General features: G+C 50.0%; 1 protein-coding gene across 4 annotated transcripts in view; it reads right to left on the reverse strand.

Moving 5' to 3' along the window:
* TBC1D16 (TBC1 domain family member 16) overlaps positions 1-17,660 on the reverse strand; it is a 41,251-nt gene extending 23,591 nt beyond the window's left edge. Inside the window, exons 1-3 of one of the 4 annotated variants that reach the window (XM_024205933.3) lie at positions 17,575-17,660; positions 6,408-6,647; positions 3,748-4,378 (exon numbers count right to left, since the gene is read on the reverse strand). In XM_024205933.3, the coding sequence (XP_024061701.1) occupies positions 3,748-4,378; positions 6,408-6,585 (809 nt within the window). In that variant the 5' untranslated portion in view covers positions 6,586-6,647; positions 17,575-17,660. Of the gene's footprint in view, positions 1-3,747; positions 4,379-6,407; positions 6,648-17,574 lie in introns of those variants that run through there. The other 3 variants (XM_024205936.3, XM_024205934.3, XM_024205935.3) reach the window with 3 other exon arrangements.
* Positions 17,661-18,949: the final 1,289 nt, after the last annotated feature.

Consider the following 18,949-nt stretch of genomic DNA (forward strand, 5'->3'; position numbering starts at 1 on the left):
CTGTAGTGATGAGTGTTACAGAAGAGCATATACATTAAACAGGTAAAATTGGAGAAATATTTGTTGTTTTTAAAACTTTCCACTGAAACTGAGAAGTATTAATGGATGCACTTTCCTTGCACTTAGGTTTTGTGAGAACCTGCTTTTAAGAAGCCTACATTTTAGGCCAAATTCAACCCGAGATTTGGCCTGGGCAACCTTACAACATGATGGTTTTTTTGCAACAGTTCTATGTAATGCCAGGAGCAGAGATGTCATCACCAAGTGACTACAAGCATTGAAAATAAATGCAAATTCCTCATAGGTTTATGCAGACATTGTCCTGACAGAAAACTGCTTTCTAAAAGAGAAACGGGAATGTCATCTTAGTAGCGTCACTTCTTTCAAAGGAGCAGAGCCAGTTCCTATATGGCTCCAGCTGACAGCTGTAGGCTTTGTTTAAAAAGAAGCTTTTACATGTTCAAGACTAACTGAGGTGTTTCCATTTTTTAAGATCCATCAAGACTATGGAACTTTAACCCCCCCCCCCAACATGGAAGAAAATGCAATAACGCATGTAAAATCCTAGACATTGCAGCACTGTGCTAGTGTGAAAGAACTTGAACATGAAAATAACTGGAAACCTCCTGATAAGTGCAGCCAACAAATCTATTTTCATCATTCAAGCTGAGCGAAGGACATGGAGTAAACGTACAGAACGAAGTTAGATTATTAAAAATGGTGATATTTAATAATCCAAAGTGTTGTGTGTGTTATTAATAGGGGAAGTGTTTTTCAAAATATGTTTAACAGCTTCACTTTAATCCCAAATACTGTATGTAGCGTAAGAAATCCAACCATGTGCTGACTGGCAAAAGGGGCAAGGGACAGTGCAGGATACCATGTTAAGATGCACAAGTTTTCAGACTAACACTGTTCTTCCATGTGACCTGAAGACCCACACTAAATCTGCTCTGGGCATGTCATGCACCTGCGTGCAGTACAACCCTGTGGCCACATGAAGGTGCCCTCACCAGCAGGATGGATCACACATGCCAGATAGCTGCATGCTGCTGCACTACTCTGGAGTTTTTATTTAATCACATTCCATTGATCCAATCTACAGCTCCATCCCGGACAACCTTGGAGACCTGCAGTTACTTACGGTACAGACCAAATGCAGAGTGCACGTGAACGGCTCAGAGCACTGGATCTTTATGCGGTGGCTCTGGGAGTGCAGCTAGACTTACAATTGACGTGGCACTTCCTTTATAAGCCCTGGCTGTTTTCAGGGGTTCAGATCACCCCATGAAGGAAAGTGGCAAAATCTGTCCAACCTACAAGTTTGCATAAATTCTGGGCATTTTTGAGAGACAAAGGATGATGTGAACCCAGTTTCCAGGGCAGTTTTAAATCACAGCGGTATCCTTACATTAGCCTAGTTGTGCCTCGAGACTGTGGCACATACAGCCCCACCACGGCTGAAGGGTGAGAGTGACTACAGAGAATACAGGCCAGACAGACATGAAATATTGTCCAGTGCTAGTGCAATGTACAGCAAGGATGCAGGGGCATTCCAGTCATTAATTCAGTGCCAAGGTGTCCTCCTCATCCCAAACAGGCACTCCCGAGGAGGACCGGATCCCATCTAGATCAACATTTCTCAAATGTGGACACCGTGGCTGCATGTGGCCACCAGGGGCTTTTTGTCCACCCACGACAGCCTCCTGGGTGGTGATGGGGGAGAAGCATCGGCCTCTCCCCCTCCCTCCTTGTTGCTCCTGGATGCGGCGCCCTGCACTGCCTCTGGAGAGGGGGGGGCACAACGCTGCAAGAGCAAGGTGAGTTCTTGACCCACGTTGGAGGAGGGGGTTTGGGTGGCAGGCTCCAGCAGCGGGACTTCAGGAACCTGGCCATGCGGGCCTCGGGTTCTGACCACGGGGCAGCGGGTACTGACCCTCTTCCTCCCCCCTGGCTCTGGCCACACGACCCTGGCTTCTGGCTGAGAGGCTTCAGCCTCCGGCCTCTGATTCCAGACCCAGGCTCCGGCCACGCAGTGGCAGGTGCTGGCCATAGGTGCCGACCCCCAGTCCCAGCTGCATGGCAGCTGGCTCCAAACACGGGGCTTTGGGCGCCAGCCCCCGGCTCCAGCCGCGGAGCTTCAGTAGGCCTCTGGCCCCGGACTCCAGCCACACGGCCCTAGCCCCTGGCACTGACCCCCTGCCCCAGCTGTGCGGCAGCAGGCGCTGACCCACAGCTCTGGCCCTGGGCTCCGGCCGCGCGGTGGTGGGAACTGGCCTTGGGTGCTGACCCCTTGCCCTGGCCACACGGCAGTGAGCGTTGTCTCCAGCCACACAGCGGCAGCGCTGACTCCTGGCTCCAGCCACGCACTCCTGCGCTCTGGCACCCAGCTCCAGGTTCTGGCCGTGCAGCAGCAGGTACCAGCCCTGGGCGCTGACCCACATCTCCAGCTGTGGCTCCGACCCCTGGCTCCAGCCACACAGTTCCTGTCCCCAGCTCCGGGTTCTGGCTGGGGGCACTGAGCCCCGGTCCTGGCCACATGGCAGCAGACACCAGGCCCTGGCTCTGGCCACACAACAGTGGGGCTCATCACCCACCCCCATCACCCCGGGCCCCTGCTGCCTTCCCCAGCCCCACATCCATCCCACCAGGCCCTCGCTGCCTCCCCCTTTGCCCCCCATCCAGGGCTTAATGGGTCCTGGGGCTTCCTGAGAAAAGTGATTAACTAACATGCAAGTATCACTTAGGACTAGTCTACACTACCCGCCCGGATCGTTGGGTAGAGATCGATCTCTCGGGGATCGATTTATCGTGTCTCATCTAGACGGATAAATCGATCCCTGAATCGACGTGCGTACTCCCACCTCGTCAAGAGGAGTAAACGCCGTCGACAGGGGAGCCGCGGCGGTCAATTTGCCGCTGTCTTCACAGCGGGGTAAGTCAAATAGGATACGTCGAATTCAGCTACGCGAATATCTTAAATCGATCCCCCCCCCAGTGTAGACCTAGCCTCAGCTAGCAACTCTGCTGTGAAAAGTGATACTTGCATGCTTGTTAATATCACTTTTCACAGGCTCCCAGTGTACACCAGGTAGCTACTAAGTGTGCTGTGATATTAACAAATATACAAATATCACTTTTCTCAGCAAGCCCCAGGACCCATTAAGCCCTGGAGGGGGGTGGGGGGGAAGGGGGAGGCAGCATTATTTTTGTTACCAAATCTGCCAAAAACCCCTACAAATATACATTGCAATGACTTGGATGTGAATCTGTGTATATTTAATTGTTTTCCCTAAAGTTAATGAAGTATTTTAGGAAAGCATCAGTGTAGCCGCTGGTGAGAGTTGGTAGCCGCGCTCTGAGGCCACCAAAGAATTTGCTGTGAGAACCCCTTCCCATAGCGATAGACCCGCGGCAGACTGGCAGGTTCACGCGCCAGGTGACTCCGTGCGAGCCTGCAGAATGAGTTTATGGGCACAGAAGGGGGAAGAGCCTGAAGGTTCCAATGAGCAGAACGGGGACTGGGCAACTCAGGGCATTTCCCCAAAGGCTTTTCAAGTTAGATGTCAAGGAAGGGAATAAAACAATGAGAAGGGGGATTAAAGCGAACCCAATGCAAGAGCAGTTAAACTGAGCTCAATGCCTCTTTTAAGCGCATTAGCTTCCTTATGTTCTTAAGCCGTCAGCCTCCTTTCACCTCCACCCCACCCCACCCACCAGGAAGCTGTAAAAATGTGACAAACTCACCTGCTTTCATTATCCAGAAACACAGAGCTGCTGCCTTCCCCAAGGGCTTCGCTGATGGGAGAGAGGCAGAACGGGGAGGAGAAGGCATCAGAATCAGAGTCAAAAGTACTATCCCTGCTCACATCATCAGCAGACAGCTCCAAGGAGCCCTCGTCCTCCCCCTGCTCTAGCCTGCAGTCCAGCCCTTCCTCTGTCCCCTCCACTGACAACTCCGATCTGTTCTGCTCCTCCTGAGAACTGATTGTCGATAAGATTCCAGAGTCACTGTGGGCAGGCTGTGTGGAGTTGTGGGTACCGTCAGTTGCCAGGCAACATTGAGACAGCTTCTCCCCTTCTTCAGAAGGGGAGCCGAGGTGAGCCACATCTCTGACAAGCTGAGACACAGCCAAGATCTCGTCGTCTTTCGGAATTACTGCTCGTTTCTGATCGGTTGGGGAAGCCTGCTGGACGGTGCCAAACCCCTGAGTGTGGCGGCCACGCTTGCGGGGAGCTTTACGGACCGGGGAGCTCTCAGGGGTGATATAGCGCAGGGCTTCTTCATCCTGCCTCTGAATACGGGAGTTTGGGACCCAGGCAAGGATAAGCGTGGTACCAAGGAGCTCATCTTTCTCCATGTACAAGCATAAATAGCCTTCAAGAGAGCACAGGACCAACCGGTTAGGACTTAAACTGTATTCTCAGGACATTATCAGCCATGTTTAGCCCCTGCCCCCCTCCATTGCCAATACAGCTGGGCTAAAGCAATCCAGTCATTTGGCAGATTTCTCCTCCATCTGCAAACAGACTGTGAAACTCTCAAATATTCATTATTTGCAAATAATCCCTTTGAATCTGCAAATGGCTTATGAATAAGAACATAAGAATGGACATACTGGGTCGGACCAAGGGCCCATCTAGCACAGTATCCTGTCTTCAGACAGTGGCCAATGCCAGGTGCCCCAGAGGGAATGAACAGAGCAGGGAATCACCAAGTGGTCCATCCCCTGGCACTCATTCCCAGCTTTTGACATAGGTTCATCAATGGCTATCTAGTTGTTTTTTGAAGCCTGTTATAGTCTTGGCCTTCACAACATCCTCCGGCAAAGAGTTCCACAGGTTGACTGTGCATTGTGTTAAAAAAATACTTCCTTTAGTTTGTTTTAAACCTGCTGCCTATTAATTTCATTTGGTGACCCCTAGTTCTTGTGTTATGAGAAGGAGTAAATAACACTTCCTTATTTACTTTCCCCACACCTGTCATGATTGTATAGACCTCTATCATATCCCCCCTTAGTCGTCTCTTTTCCAAGCTGAAAAGTCCCAGTTTCATTAATCTCTCCTCATACGGAAGCTGTTCCATACCCCTAATCATTTTTGTTGCCATTTTCTGAACTTTTTCCAATTCCAATATATCTTTTTTGAGATGGGGCAATCACATCTGCATGCAGTATTCAAGATGTGGGTGTACCATGGATTTATATAGAGGCAATAACATATTTTCTATTTTATAGTCTATCCCTTTCTTAAGGATTCCCAGCATTCTGTTCACTTTTTAAACTGACGCTGCACATTGAGTGGATGTTTTCAGAGAACTATCCACAATGATTCCAAGATCTCTTTCTTGAGTGATAACAGCTAACTTAGACCCCATCATTTTATATGTATAGTTGGGATTATGTTTTCCAGCGTGCATTACTTTGCATTTATCAACATTGAATTTCATCTGCCAAATACCTTCTGGGCCGGGTAATTACAGAAATCACATGCCCTCATTTCAGTCCCGATTGGGCGAGTTATGCAACTAATCAAGAGTGAATTTTGAATTACAGACTTCAATGTCAGATTTGCACTGTTGTTTAATTATCCCCATTCTATGTGGGCGCTAAACACTGGTTACTCCTGAGTATTTGCCCTAGCAGAGCTAGGGCACTAGAAGGTTCCTGGAAAGCCAACCCAAAATAGTCACACACACAAGTTTAATGCAAACCAATATTTGCAAAATAATTATTTTGCAATATTAAGCCAGTACCGGGTGTCCATTTACAAGGCTACACAGGGTCCCACTAGCAGACAAGAATGGGGAGAAAGAAAGAAAAGATAAGCCCTATATCGACTCCAGTGAAGCCAATATCAGGGTTTTCCTTGTCCCCGGATGCTTGAAGGGGCTGCTGGTTCCATCAGGGTGGTGTGATGGCACTTGGCCTCCCAGAGTGCAGCTGAGGGAGGGAAGGACCAAGTGTTACACATTAAATGACAACTTTGACCCTCTCTGGAGATCTCAAAGCACTTTACAGACATTAACGATAACCCTCATTACCCAACTGCCCCGGGGAACCAAGGCAAGTAGCATTTGCCCTAGTTTATAGCTGGGGACACTGACGCCCCGAGAGGTGAAGTGATCAGTGCACAGTCACGCAGGGAGGCAGTGGCAGAGCCAGGAATCCCACTGCTCCATCCCCTGCTCAAACCACCAAACAGCTCCTTGGAAAACAACAGATACATTGATGAGAACACGTGGCGGCTCAGCTCAGCGGACGCCTTTCCTCAGTCCCTCAGCTCCCACTCCCCACGGTAACACCCCTGAAGTGCTCAGACCCAGATGCATGCCAACCCCAACATGGACACGCAGACACTCCCAGAGACAGAAAGAAGAGTGAGCAGCAAGCGCAGCACCCCATCACCTGGGTGATGCTCCCCGACACCTGGGAGCACCTCGGCAGGGTGGACGCATACATTGTTCTTGGAGTAGATAATCTCCCCATCCAGTATGGAGGACGAACCACCGCCACCACCGGGGTTTAAGGTCAGGAGGTCAGAGGCTTTCGAAGAGGCACGTCGGAGGAGTCGCCCCAGAGACATTGCCAGGGGAATGTTTCCATTATCCGTCAACTTCAATCAGGAGCCCAATTCAGACAAAAGATCTGCCAAGAGGGAAGAAACAGCGTTAGGAGAAATGCAACATGACAGCTGCAAGACAGGAGCGAGAACTTCCTGCTGTGGAGAACCACCACCACCAACCGAGGACAACGCTGCTACCCTCACAGAGAGGCAAGGTTCCCGTCAGCTGCTACCTCATCCCCGCATCTCCAACCACTCAGAATCAGTCTTATCATCCCCGCTTCACAGATGGGGAAACAGAGGCACAGAGAAGGGAAGAGACTCGGCCGTGCCACAACAGGTCCGGAGAGACTCAAAGCAGGTCAGACTGACATGGTGCTTAAGCCGTGGCACCAGCTGGTGAGCCATGCACCCTAGGCTGCCCCACACTGGTGGAGCTCTGCTGGTGTTAGCAAGTGAAAAACCAGAGAAGCATGCTTGGTGTAGGCAGGGCCTGCACTACAGCGTTGGAAACCAAGGTTTAAGTCCTGGTCCCAGGCTCTCGCTCCCTGGGGGGCGAGAAGAGCTAAGTATTGTTATTATAATGGGGGAGAGGAGGTGAAGGAGCAACTCATGTCATTCAAAAACCCCAACTACGAGTGACCCGGAGGGCTCAGAAAATTGTCTGATATGTTTCTCCTATGACGGCCATGTGGCAGGCCGGGGAATCCTGCAGGGTCTACCCAAAATCTAAGTACACAAAAGCTGTGAAGTGAGGTGACCCAACACGAGGCAGGGAAATGAAAGTGGAGGCAGAAACCCCATCCTTGGCGTCAGGGCCTCTACTTGATCCCTTGATGGTAGTACAGCTTAAAAGGCCATTCGCTTGGATTTCCTGACTTTTGGCATAACCTTGACATTATTTAAACAGGGCTTTTTGGGGGGGATGGGAAGAGAGAGAAAACATTCAACACGCAGCAGGCAAATGGATTCTGGAACAGAATATGGAACGCCATCCCTGGGCCACGTGGGGGGCGTCTCATCCGTCAATAGGTAACTTAAGCTAGCTGTGGAATATGATCCCCCTGTAACCACCAAGTAAGCGTTGTACTGAAAATGAGGCGCTGTCAATGAGAAGCCAGATCCCGAATCCAGATGGGATGCTCAGGCTATACATAATTAAACAGCTAGGCCAGGAAGAGCGCTTGATGTGCTGAAACACGGAGCGGAGCAGGCACAAAGCAATCCCACTAACAACCCAAAACACAAAGGCAGAGCTCCAGCTTCCGTTCCACCTGAAGGACAGGGGAAAGCAGCTACCGCCGGGAAGTTCTCTCCGAGACAAAGCTGTTCCTTTCTGTTGACTCTTCATTCCCTAATGGACAGGCCAACCTGACCCAGCACACACCAGAGATTTCCATGGGCCCAGGTGCAGACCTGGAGAGATCAGCTAGTACATTCCACGTACCAGCAGAACAAGCAAATGATGTAGCCAGGAACAGAAAGAAGAAAAAGTTACAGGTCAGTGAGAACCCCTCCACCCCGCTTACTCGCAGAGACACTCTGTGCACTAGAAACACCACTGGGGCCTGAAGAGTTCACAGCACCTAATACTGAACAGCCCTCGCCCTTCTGAACACAGCTTCACTGGTTAATACCTTAAAAAGCACTTTACCTGAAAAAGAAGGCATAAAAGCTGGCCTGTCTACAATGATTTAACCGATCATGCCTGCTGGAGACTCCAGTCCAAATCCCACCTGGGCCAGCAGGAGCTGGGAGAACTGCCAAGATAAAACTGGGGGCTTAATGGCCACGCAGGAGACTGATGTCCAATTCCCAGTCTGGGTAGACAAGGCAGCAGAGTAGTGGGATGCTACATTGGCATCACCAGCAATGCTGGTTTATTGAAAGAAGTGAACAAAAGGGAGCAGCTTGTTCTCTGCACTGGAAACACAGAGGCAAAAGAAAAACTAGCATTTCTCAAACGGGAGGGTAAACGCTGCAGGGAAGGAAATACTGTTTTCCAGCTTCTAAGAGCTCGTCACAAGAGACAGTAAACAAGGCTCCGAAGAGTAGCTGACAGTGCCCTTTTTACAGGAAAAGCCATAAGCCTGAACTGCAAGTTTCCTGACTTGTGTTTGCTGGAAGCATGACCTCAGCAAAGGCAGCTTGTGCCCATCAGTCATCAATGGGACTTGAGTGAGATGGCTCGACCCTGCTCCGTGCTGAGCCCACGTGGCTCTGAAGGGGATCGGTTTGCAAGCCCTTCTTTACTTTTTGGCCTCATCGTAGGCTCACTCCTGACCCTAGTGCTGCACACACTTTCAGAAACACACCTGTCAGGCACAAGCCTCAAAGAGACAACACAGCCTGGGGCTCTCCGGACTGATTCTTCTCCAGGCTGTCTTAGAACACAGCACTGTAGGCTCAGACTCTCGATAGGGGGAAAAGCCTTTTGCAACAATCGTAAACAAAAAATAGTCCCTCCCCAGCCCAGAATAGGAAGCAGAGGGATGTCTGGAGCAATTTCCCCTACTGTCTCTGTAAGAAGTTACAAAATAACATTTCAACACAAGATGCTGAGGGAATTCACAGCAATGGCGATTGGCGACACTGAGCAACCTGCCTGTTTATCACAGGACCCGAAGCGCCAACACCTCCGGAGTGGAGACACTTAGCCTGTATCACAGCAATGTAATAGTCCGCACAGCTTGTATCCTGTCTTGGGGCAGATAGGCTGCTCCTCGCTGCGTGTACCTCACAGAAAATGGACTTTAGCTGCATCAGTCATCTCACCAAAACCTTAAATGCCACTTGAAAGATTCAGAACCTGTTTGAGTGAGATATGAGATCAAGGCAGAGGCAGCTATGATTCAGTGAAAGCATCTGAGAAATAAAGGGAGAGGACTCCCGCTGGAGGCTACTTCTCCACGCACAGAGCAGGAGCTCCCACCCAGCACCACTGCAGCTCTCAAGGGGCCCCCCAGGAATCTCGGAAGAGGCCCAGGCCTTCTCCCAATGAAAAGCAGCAGCAGCTGCATTTCGTTAGCTTCCATCTAGCTCAGAAAGAATAAAGCATCAACCGAAGATCAAAAGTTGCTCCCTGGGAAGTGAAAAGGATCTAAAACCAAAAGAGCTGCTTTGATCCTAGGCTGCGGCTATTGCTCCAGCTCTGTCTGTGCACACAGGCATCTGTTGGGAGTGGAAGGCTCGAGAACATGAAACACTGGCTCCTAAGGAAATCTGGGCTGGTGCACTGGGCATGCATTGCAGAAGTGCTGCGTTTCAGATACAGCGAGTGGATGGTTCAGGGGACTGGGAAGGGGAGAGAGATTATTTCACGTCCAGGTTGCTGGCTCGATTCTAGCCCACACTGGCAGTGCTCAAGCGTTATCCACTGGCTGTTCCGTGTCCTACATGAAATGAGGTTGGGGAGTCTCAGTCTGATTCCCAGCAGACAGGTGCTGCCATCACCAAAATTAACAAGCAGCACAATAGTTAGCAGCCTCAGCAAAGAGGTCTAGGACTGAATGCACCGTGGAGACTGACCTCTCTTGCCCTTGGGAGGGTCTGCCCACAATGGTGGGGTAGTACAGTACTACTGCTCCTTGCCTTGCACAATCCCGGGGATGCAAAGATGAATTCCATCTCCAGGGCTGGCAAGTCAACATTAGAGTTGTACCTTTTTTTTTTTTTTTAAGTGGTACATTTCAGATTAAATTTGTGGTTTTTGTGACTGCGGAGATTATTCCAACGTAGCAGCAGCTAACATGCCAACAGGAACCAGATCACCCACCCTGCCCTCTGGAAGCTGGAGAACTGAGTTAGCTGATAAGCCCTCACTGCCTGCCAATTTTTATTAAGTACACACAGAAAAGATTTGCTTGCTCCACTCAGCAACTATTGTCAGACCCCTTTGCTGCAGCTGCTGGGGCCATTCACGCAGCCATTGGTTCCTTTCTTAGCCAATGCCAGGGCTCCCCAGCTAGCAGAGCGCCCCAGAGAAACATCATGCAGCCAGCAGTCATTCAGTTGCTAACCCCCTGAATCCGACTTCTGTTGTCCTCTTCACTAGACGCCAAGCACAGCTCCAGCCAGCAGTCTCAGATAGCTCTGATAGCCAGCCGCCTTGTTTAGAAAGGCCCTTCCCCTTTCACAAACTTAAATAACAAGATCCTGTTGAGGGTTGGCAGATCACACCCTCAACTTGGCAGATATTCCTGGACCAACCTCTGCTGGCTCCATTTGCACAAGCTTTCAGTTCTCTGATCAAGAAGAGAAGTGCAGGGTTTCTGCCTGGCCCTGGCAGGGGGGTCAGCATGTATTTTTGGGTTTGTGCAGTAACAACAGTGCTTTACAGACACACAAGGCGACAAAGCTCCTTATCACAGAGCTTGCAGTCTCTAGATAGACAAATTCAGACCAAACTTGGGAGCAGGGAGGCAGCAGCTTGAAAGCCAAGTTGCTGAGCAGTTCTGTGCGCAGCAGTGGATCTTGTTGGATCCAAGGGGTGATTGTTAATCAAAGAAAACAACACAATACTTAAAAGTAATACGAGCCAAACAATGGGGTTTGGAAATGAGACCAGGCTGTCCTGTGGATAAACAGGATAAACCAGCACTAGAGTCACACTTGGATCAGATTATCTACCTATCAATCTACTTATAAATGAATTGTGCATTTTCCTGATCAAGGGAATCTCTTCCAATCAACTTGAATTTGACTTTAATACTATGTCAGCACGCCTTATTCCACAGGAGAGATCCCAGGGCTATTGCAGAGGTTATCCTCTCAAATGCCCAGGGAGAGGGGAGTGTTAGTTTGTGTTGGACAAAGGCAACACTGAGAATGCAGAGTGACCCAGTGACCGCAAACAGGAACCCTGACTATCGTGTGTATGACCTTGAGCAAGTCACTGTCATTATCTCCTCAATATATGTTTCACTCTATATGCATCCGAAGAAGTGGGTTGTAGCCCACGAAAGCTTATGCTCTAATAAATTTGTTAGTCTCTAAGGTGCCACAAGTACTCCTGTTCTTTTTGTGGATACAGACTAACACGGCTGCTACTCTGAAACCTGTCATTCTCTGACCCTCGGAGTCCCCATGTGTCAAATGGGGAGAACACTGACATTTACCCCTCCTTTGTGCTTTGAGATCTGTGTGTGAAAAAAGCAGATTACTAGCAACTTGCTTGAGCTATTTAAAATTAATCTAGCCAACGCTATGGAAAGCTATACTGTAGAGAGCCATCTGAATGAGTCCCGGATTGTGGGGAGAATGAACTAGGTCCCCCCCCCACCCCAAATCTTTAATTTCTATCTATTGGCAGCAGCAGCAGTGTGCCAAGTACACAGTTAAGGAGAAGGGCAGGAGCTGTTATTAGCATCAGAGTGAAATCCTCATTGATGTCAAGAGCAAAGCTCCAAATGACTTCAGTGTGGCCAAGACTTCACCTGAAGTGACAAAGCATCTCAGCCCAGAAGAAAGAGGGGGTAAGAGGTTCAGCACCCTACTTGGACAGGCCCAGCATCCGCGGTCTGAGAGTTAGCTGCAAGAGAAGGGAGAAGCTATCACCAGAGCCCATTCTTCACTCCTTGCCCCACCTGCCATGGCACAAAAAGCAAACATTAAAATACCCCACTCCTTCTGCATCCGAGCTGAATCTTCCGATATCAGCACAGTAACTGAATCACCATTTGTAACACATGCGCCTCTCCACACATGCACACACCCTCCGCCCCCAGGCTGGGCATCTTTTCATATACTGAACTCTGCAGCACTCGTACAATGTGCTGTTAAAAAAAAAAAAAAAAAAAGAAGCTGTCAGACATTAAGTGCCTGCCAGCCATATCCTTATAACTGCTCCATACTGGCCTTCTGTCCTAACCATTAACATCTAAAAAATTCCAGCAGTGTGTTCTGATCACTAGACGAATAAGCCAATTTCAAAGCTCTTCCCCTAATGCTACGCACATCAGAGCAGAGGACAGAAGCCAAAAGTAATTGTTTGAAAGTCATATTCTTATCACATGACAGGCTGAGGGAAGACAGGGACAGGCCTAGCAAGATCCTACTCCCCGAGTGAATAGCAAAGGCAATATTTTCCCCCAGGTTGTCTCTCAGACATTAGACTGTTCACACAGTGAGATGTTGAGTGAGATGTTGAATGAATGGAATCAAAGATCTTTGTCAAACCCTCCGGAGGTCAAAATCAGCCCTGGATTAAGCCCTCTGATTTCAAAGGAGTCACCCAAAATTACATTAGATCGGACTCTGACCCTAAGCTAATTACTAGGACAACCTCCCTCACACCCCAAATTGGAGCACAGTAATGCATTCACTCACTTTTGATAAGTGGAGAGAGAAACTCAGAAGCCACCTTCCTGTCCACCTTCAGTCTGTCTTGACCAAACAGACTTGCCACTTCCTCTCAACTTCCTGCAGCTAAACATCTCATAGACACAAGTGCCTTCCTTATGCAAGATGAGCATCCTGAGACACAACGTTTTCCTCCCTGATTCAGGCCTCCCACTTGTCCTCCTTCCTCCCACTATCTGCAACCTTGGCTTGATTCTTAATGTTTCTTCCACACCTACAAAATACTCAGCACTTATGCTCAAAGCATTCCTCAAACATTAATCTACACAACCCCCCTTGGATGGAGGCAAGCTTCACTCCCATTTTACAGATGGGGAAACCGAGGCAGAGAGGCTAACTCATGAACTCAAGGCCACAAGGAAGTATTTGAAGCAGAATTAAAACTCAGGAGCTCCTGATTGCTAGTCCCATGCTCAGACCACGATGCCTTGTATGGTTACATACTACTCTCCATGTTTCCGATGCACACCGTGGACTTGATTCCACCCAAGCTGAAATTCTCATCCATGCCTCCATCTTCCCTTGCCTAAGCTATTGCAATTCTTTTTTTTTTCCTCTTTCCACATCCAGACTCCAGTAGGCAAAGAACACTGCTACGTGCTTTCTCACGCCCATGAACAAGAGTAGCCGTAATGAATGATGTTCACACAACTCCACTGGCTGTCCTCTCCTTTCAGGAGACTGGTCAAAACTGCAACCCTCCACAGCCTTACTTCTCTCCCATCATAAGTCTTCTTTCTTCACACAATTTCACCACAGTGGGTGCAATAGCCTTCTCCTCTGCTGCATCAGCCTCTCTGGACCTGGCCATCTCATCAACTCTCCACTTTCAACTGTCATCTCTTATCCCTGCCCCTGCACACGCGTGCACACACACACACCCCCTTGCCTACCCCTCTTAATTCCTGTCTTCCTTAGCTATTACAACTTTTTTTTTTCATTTTATAACTATGCTAGGTAGCTCTAGAGAGTATTTGGGAATGCAGTCTGTAAGAAAGACACTATAAAGCATTATACCATAGGAATGAGCTAGGTTTCGTCCTTACAAACATCTCCTTCCTGAAGGAAATTCTCCCGAGCATAAACGCTTAGTCAAAAGCCACAACTTAGATAAGCTTCACTGATTCACACCAGTGACATTTGAAACAATGTGGGTTTAACATAACTGTTATCTTTCCCTTCCACAATTTTTTTTAACCTACTTATTTGTTTGTGCTAGCAGCTAGATTTTGCCCAGACATTCAAGAAGACATGGCCCCTGCCCTGAACTGCTCACAATATGAGGAAAGACACACAGCTAGACAGAGGATGGGGAAGGGGAGTTAGTTTACGGAGTGTCAACAGTATGACGAGCAGTATATCCACATGCAGCCCCTGCCCCAAGCTTTCAAACCATACAGATTTTTCGTGATACTAGACTGAAGCACTTATATTAATTTGTAATATTTATTCCTTAAAACAATCTTTGTCTCTTAGCTGATGATAAAATTGCAGCAACTGAGTGTGCTGAGATCACTGCCTATCATGCTGACCAGGACGGTCTCATACTCCCTCATCTGTATCCGTCTGTTATCTTGTCTTAGATTGTAAGCTCTTTGGTGCAGGGACCATTTTGTGTTGTGTGTTTGTACAGCACCTAACACAACAGAGTCCTGGTCCACAACCAGGGCTCCTAGGCACTACGGTAATACAAAGAATAATAAAGTCAAGTCACAAGTATTGTGACTATTCAGAGGAAAACGATATTGTTCAAGTTAACTTCAAAGGGAATTTCAGTGATTGGGCAGTGGTTAGTTACTACTCCAAAGTGCCATGGGAGAGGGTCTAAGTAGTATTCCCAGTCCAGCTTCTGCTAAGAATGCAGGGAAAGCACATTCTACTCCTGGGGGAATTCTGCGTCACTGCGTGTGTGCAGAATTCATGTCCCCCACAGATTTCTTTGCTTCCCTGCAGAAAAATGACTTCTGACAGGGAAGCCGCGAGAACGGTCATGTGCCCCTCCCTGGCAGCACAGACAGGTGGGTTTGGGTGCCTGGAGCAGCTGGTAGAAACGTAAATCACTGACGGGGGGGCAGTCATGCATGTGACAGAAAGTTACAGTCCCTCTTGCTCACTATTGCGGCACACTCAGCATGGAGGGACAGGGCTTCAGGATGTTTCTGAGGAGGTAGGAGTGGGGCAGGCTCTGTCTCCTCAGGCAGAACAGAATATACTCCTGGGGGAATTCTGCACCACTGCGCAATGCAGAATTTTGCAGAAATTAACATGCGTGCAGAATTTCCTTTCCTCCACAGAAACAGGCTGCAGTGCTGCTAGCTGCCACAAGGGGTCACTGGACCTGGCAGAACTCAGCTCACACGTAGAAGACACTGCTGGGGGGAGAGAGGGGAGCTAGAAAGATCCTGGCAGCTGCAGTTCCCAGCGGCATGCAGGAAACTCCATGCAAGCCTGGGACCCAACATCAGGCTGTTGCTCCCTCTGGATCCCTGGGCTCTGGGGAGGAGGGGGGCGGGTGTCTACCCCCTGGCTGGGCTGGTGGTGGGGAAATGAGGAAGGGGCAGAGAAACAGGAACTGGGTTGTCACAGGGATTTCTTCAACTCTCTACTCCTGGGGGAATTTGTGTGTGTGTCTGTATTGTTACAGATGTACTAGCTAACAGGTATTTTGAAATAAATTACCAAAGTAATTGAAACTGGCATGATTGTGTAGTGTTATTTTTGGCACAGAATGCGCCCAGCAGTAACATTCACACCCTTTGAGGGTAGCAAAAGGGACAGGAAGGCATCTTGCTAAGTTATCCTGAGACCCTCGGGCTGACTCCGGAATAGCGTTGATGGATTCATGGTGGAGTGTATCAGCTAGCCACTGGGAGGACAGCAAACGTGAAGTGTAGGGGACAGAGTGGGGAGGGGAAGGAGAAAGAACAGGATAAAAATGGACACATTCAAGGTCCCAGGTGGAACACAGTGCTCACTTCTTGTCCCCTCCCATCACCTTTACCATTAAGAACAAATGGGGGTAGGAGAACAAAAAACATGTAATTAATATGCATTTTAACATCTGGCTTCTGAGCCCAGAGACCTAAATGTACATTAAAAGGATCTCAAAATGCTGACACCACATGTTACAGTTACAAGATTAATGTTTTATAGTCTCTGGAGTTAACATTCATTATTCAGCACATACAAATTACAATAAAAAAATAATAATAGTAATAATAATCCCCTCCTTCTGCACTGATGGCATTGCTACATTAAAAAAAACAAGTGGGCAGAAAAAAATGCTAATTTATTAGCTACACTGTAACATTTACATCTACAGAGAGAATCAAACCTTTCACAGCAGTCATGTCAGTGTAGACATAATAAAGACAAGTTTTAAAAAGAATGTGTGAGAGAAATTCATACACACAGAAATAACTAGAAATTAATTAACAGAATTGTATCCTCAGAAAAATTAGCTCTCCAGGCACTGGCACCTGCTATATATTGCCAGCTAATTTGGGAGCACAGAATCTCCCATTTAACCACTCCGAGATGGGACAAAGTCCCAAATTCATTCCAACCCAAAGTTTTTCTATTTTCAAACAGAACTGTTTTAATTATTAACTCATTATCTGAGCTTGTAAAAAACAGAATTTTACAAATTCCTTGGTACCTGGTAGGTACCCGAGATTGTTTCTAGGAATCTTAATTGCTTACTCTGAAGGAAAAAAAAAACTCCAAAATCCATACGTAGCAAAAAGAGAAGCAGACAAGGAAATAATCATCAGTATAAAATGTGCACCTGAAAATGGGACAGGACAAGCAAGTGTTCAGAAACCCCCAGGGCAGAGCCCACACTAAGTGGGGAGTAGGAAGATAGACTCAGTAGGATGAAGAGAACCACAAGAAGAATCTCAGTGGGATTTAAGAAGCAACCACATGACAAACCCAAGACACACATATTAGAACATCAGCCCCAGAGCCTAAGCCCCCGCTAAACACACATTCCTTGCGCTCCTTAATGGCAAAAGGAAGACAGAAGCCGAGAGCATCTGGATCAGGCATGCTTATGGAGGAGACACGTTTATACAGGGTTGCAAGTGAGATCCTCAGTCTAGAGAATACTACTCCCTTTGTGCAGCCACCAGTATCCCCTAGGGTGACCAGACAGCAACTGTGAAAAAACGGGGACAGGGGGTGGGGGTAATAGACGCCTATATAAGAAAAAGTCCCAAAAAAACAGGACATCTGGGGACCCTAGTATCCCCCAAAGTGCAAACCTCACCCGTCTCTAGGATACAGCTCCCCGTCCTCCTGCAGCCCCCCATCCAGGATACAGCCCCTCTTACAGCCCTCCCACCTCCAGGATACACCCCCCCCTCCAGGATGCATGCCCCCCACCCCATCCAGGATACAGCCCTCCCACCTCCAGGATACATGCCCCCCGCCCCCACCCCATCCAGGATACATCCCCCCCCCCCCCACACCCCCCCCCCCCCCCCCCCCCCCCACCTCCAGGATACATGCCCCCGCCCCATCCAGGATACAGCCCCACCCCCACAGTGCCATCCCCTCCTCCGAGATACAACCGCCCGCAGCGGAAGCCCCGCTCCAGGCTGCAGCCCCGGCAGGCGGCCCCTCACCAGCCCCAGGTGGCGGCCTCACCCCCGCACTGGGTGGCTCCAGACCCGCCCCGGCCCTAGGCACAAGGGCCGGGACCAACGGCTCCCTCCTGCTCCTACCGCCGCCGCCGCCGCGTTCAGCAACGTGAGGCCGGGCCGGGCGGAGGGGGTGGGGGGAGGGGCATAGGGGGCGTGGGCACAAGAAGCCCCGCCCCCTCCCCTGACGCAGCCCCGCCCCCTCCCGAACGGGCGCGAGGCTATGGGGCGTGCTCCGCCCGGCCGTCACCCGCAGGGACCCGCGCGAAGCGGGGACCTGGAGGGACACGCGCCACCCCTCCTACTTCCGGTGTCTGTTCCACTTCCGCGTCAACGAGACAGCCCCCACCGCGGGCAAGAGGGACCCCGCTTTCCCCTCCCCGGGACCAGGGGTCCCACGGCGGGGACAGCCCCTGCGAGGCGGCCCCCGGTACTTCTGAGCGGCCCCTAGGCAGTTCCAGCTGGGCCCGTCCAGGGGCCTCGACCGTCGGCGCCCGTGGGCGCCTGGGCAGGGGCGCTGGAGCAGTAGTGGGGGTGCTGGGAGCCACTGAACCAAGGAAACCCTGGAGACGATGGAAACCACTTCAAGCCGGGGGGGCAGCAGCACCGCTAGGTCCAGCCCTATTGTGCCCAGCTGCCCGCCTCAGCCCCACACCTGTATGTCACCCTGCTGAAAGCTGCCACGGCCGGGTCCAGGGGGCCCTGGGCCAGCCCCACCCCAAGGACGGGCACACCGGGCACAAGAAGCCACAGCCTCAGCCCTGGGCAGACCCCCAGCTCCCAGCATGGGGGTCCCCGGGGTGGCAGCGTGGGGCAGGGTCCCCCTGGCTTTCTGCATGCTCCAGACAAGTGAGGCACCTTTAACACTGATGGCAGAGAGATGCCATATGGGAAAAATGTATTATCACCAAGGAATGCGGGCAGCGGGGCCAGAACAATTGTTATTGTGTGTATGCCGAGAGCCATTGAACCAAACTGTAAACCCTGTCTACAATGGAAAGCACTCCAAGACCCGGGGTGCAGCTGCACCCCTAGTTCCTGCACCTATGAATGAGGGGACATCTTTTGACACAGGCCAAAAGATGTCCCAGGTCACTCCGTTTCAGTGATGTCAATCCAGATATTTCGGGTGTGGGGGGAAATTCTGGTCCCCTCCCACCCAGCACAGACTCCGTTACAGTCCGCGGTCTCTCCCGCTACTCCTCCTGCAGGGACCCTAGGTCTCCTTGATTGGGGAGTCTCCCCTCTCTCATCTACAAAGTGCAGAAGCTGGTGCCATGAAGAGTCAAGTTAAGAGCTGACTCCCCTGAGCTCCATTGTACAGGAGCAGAGAGACCCTGTGCACCAGGCCGCAACGCCACTTGGCCCGGCTGCTCCTCCGC

Source organism: Terrapene carolina, unplaced genomic scaffold (assembly GCF_002925995.2).
Source record: "Terrapene carolina triunguis isolate 2854851 unplaced genomic scaffold, T_m_triunguis-2.0 Scaffold192, whole genome shotgun sequence".
Lineage (NCBI taxonomy): Eukaryota > Metazoa > Chordata > Testudines > Emydidae > Terrapene > Terrapene triunguis.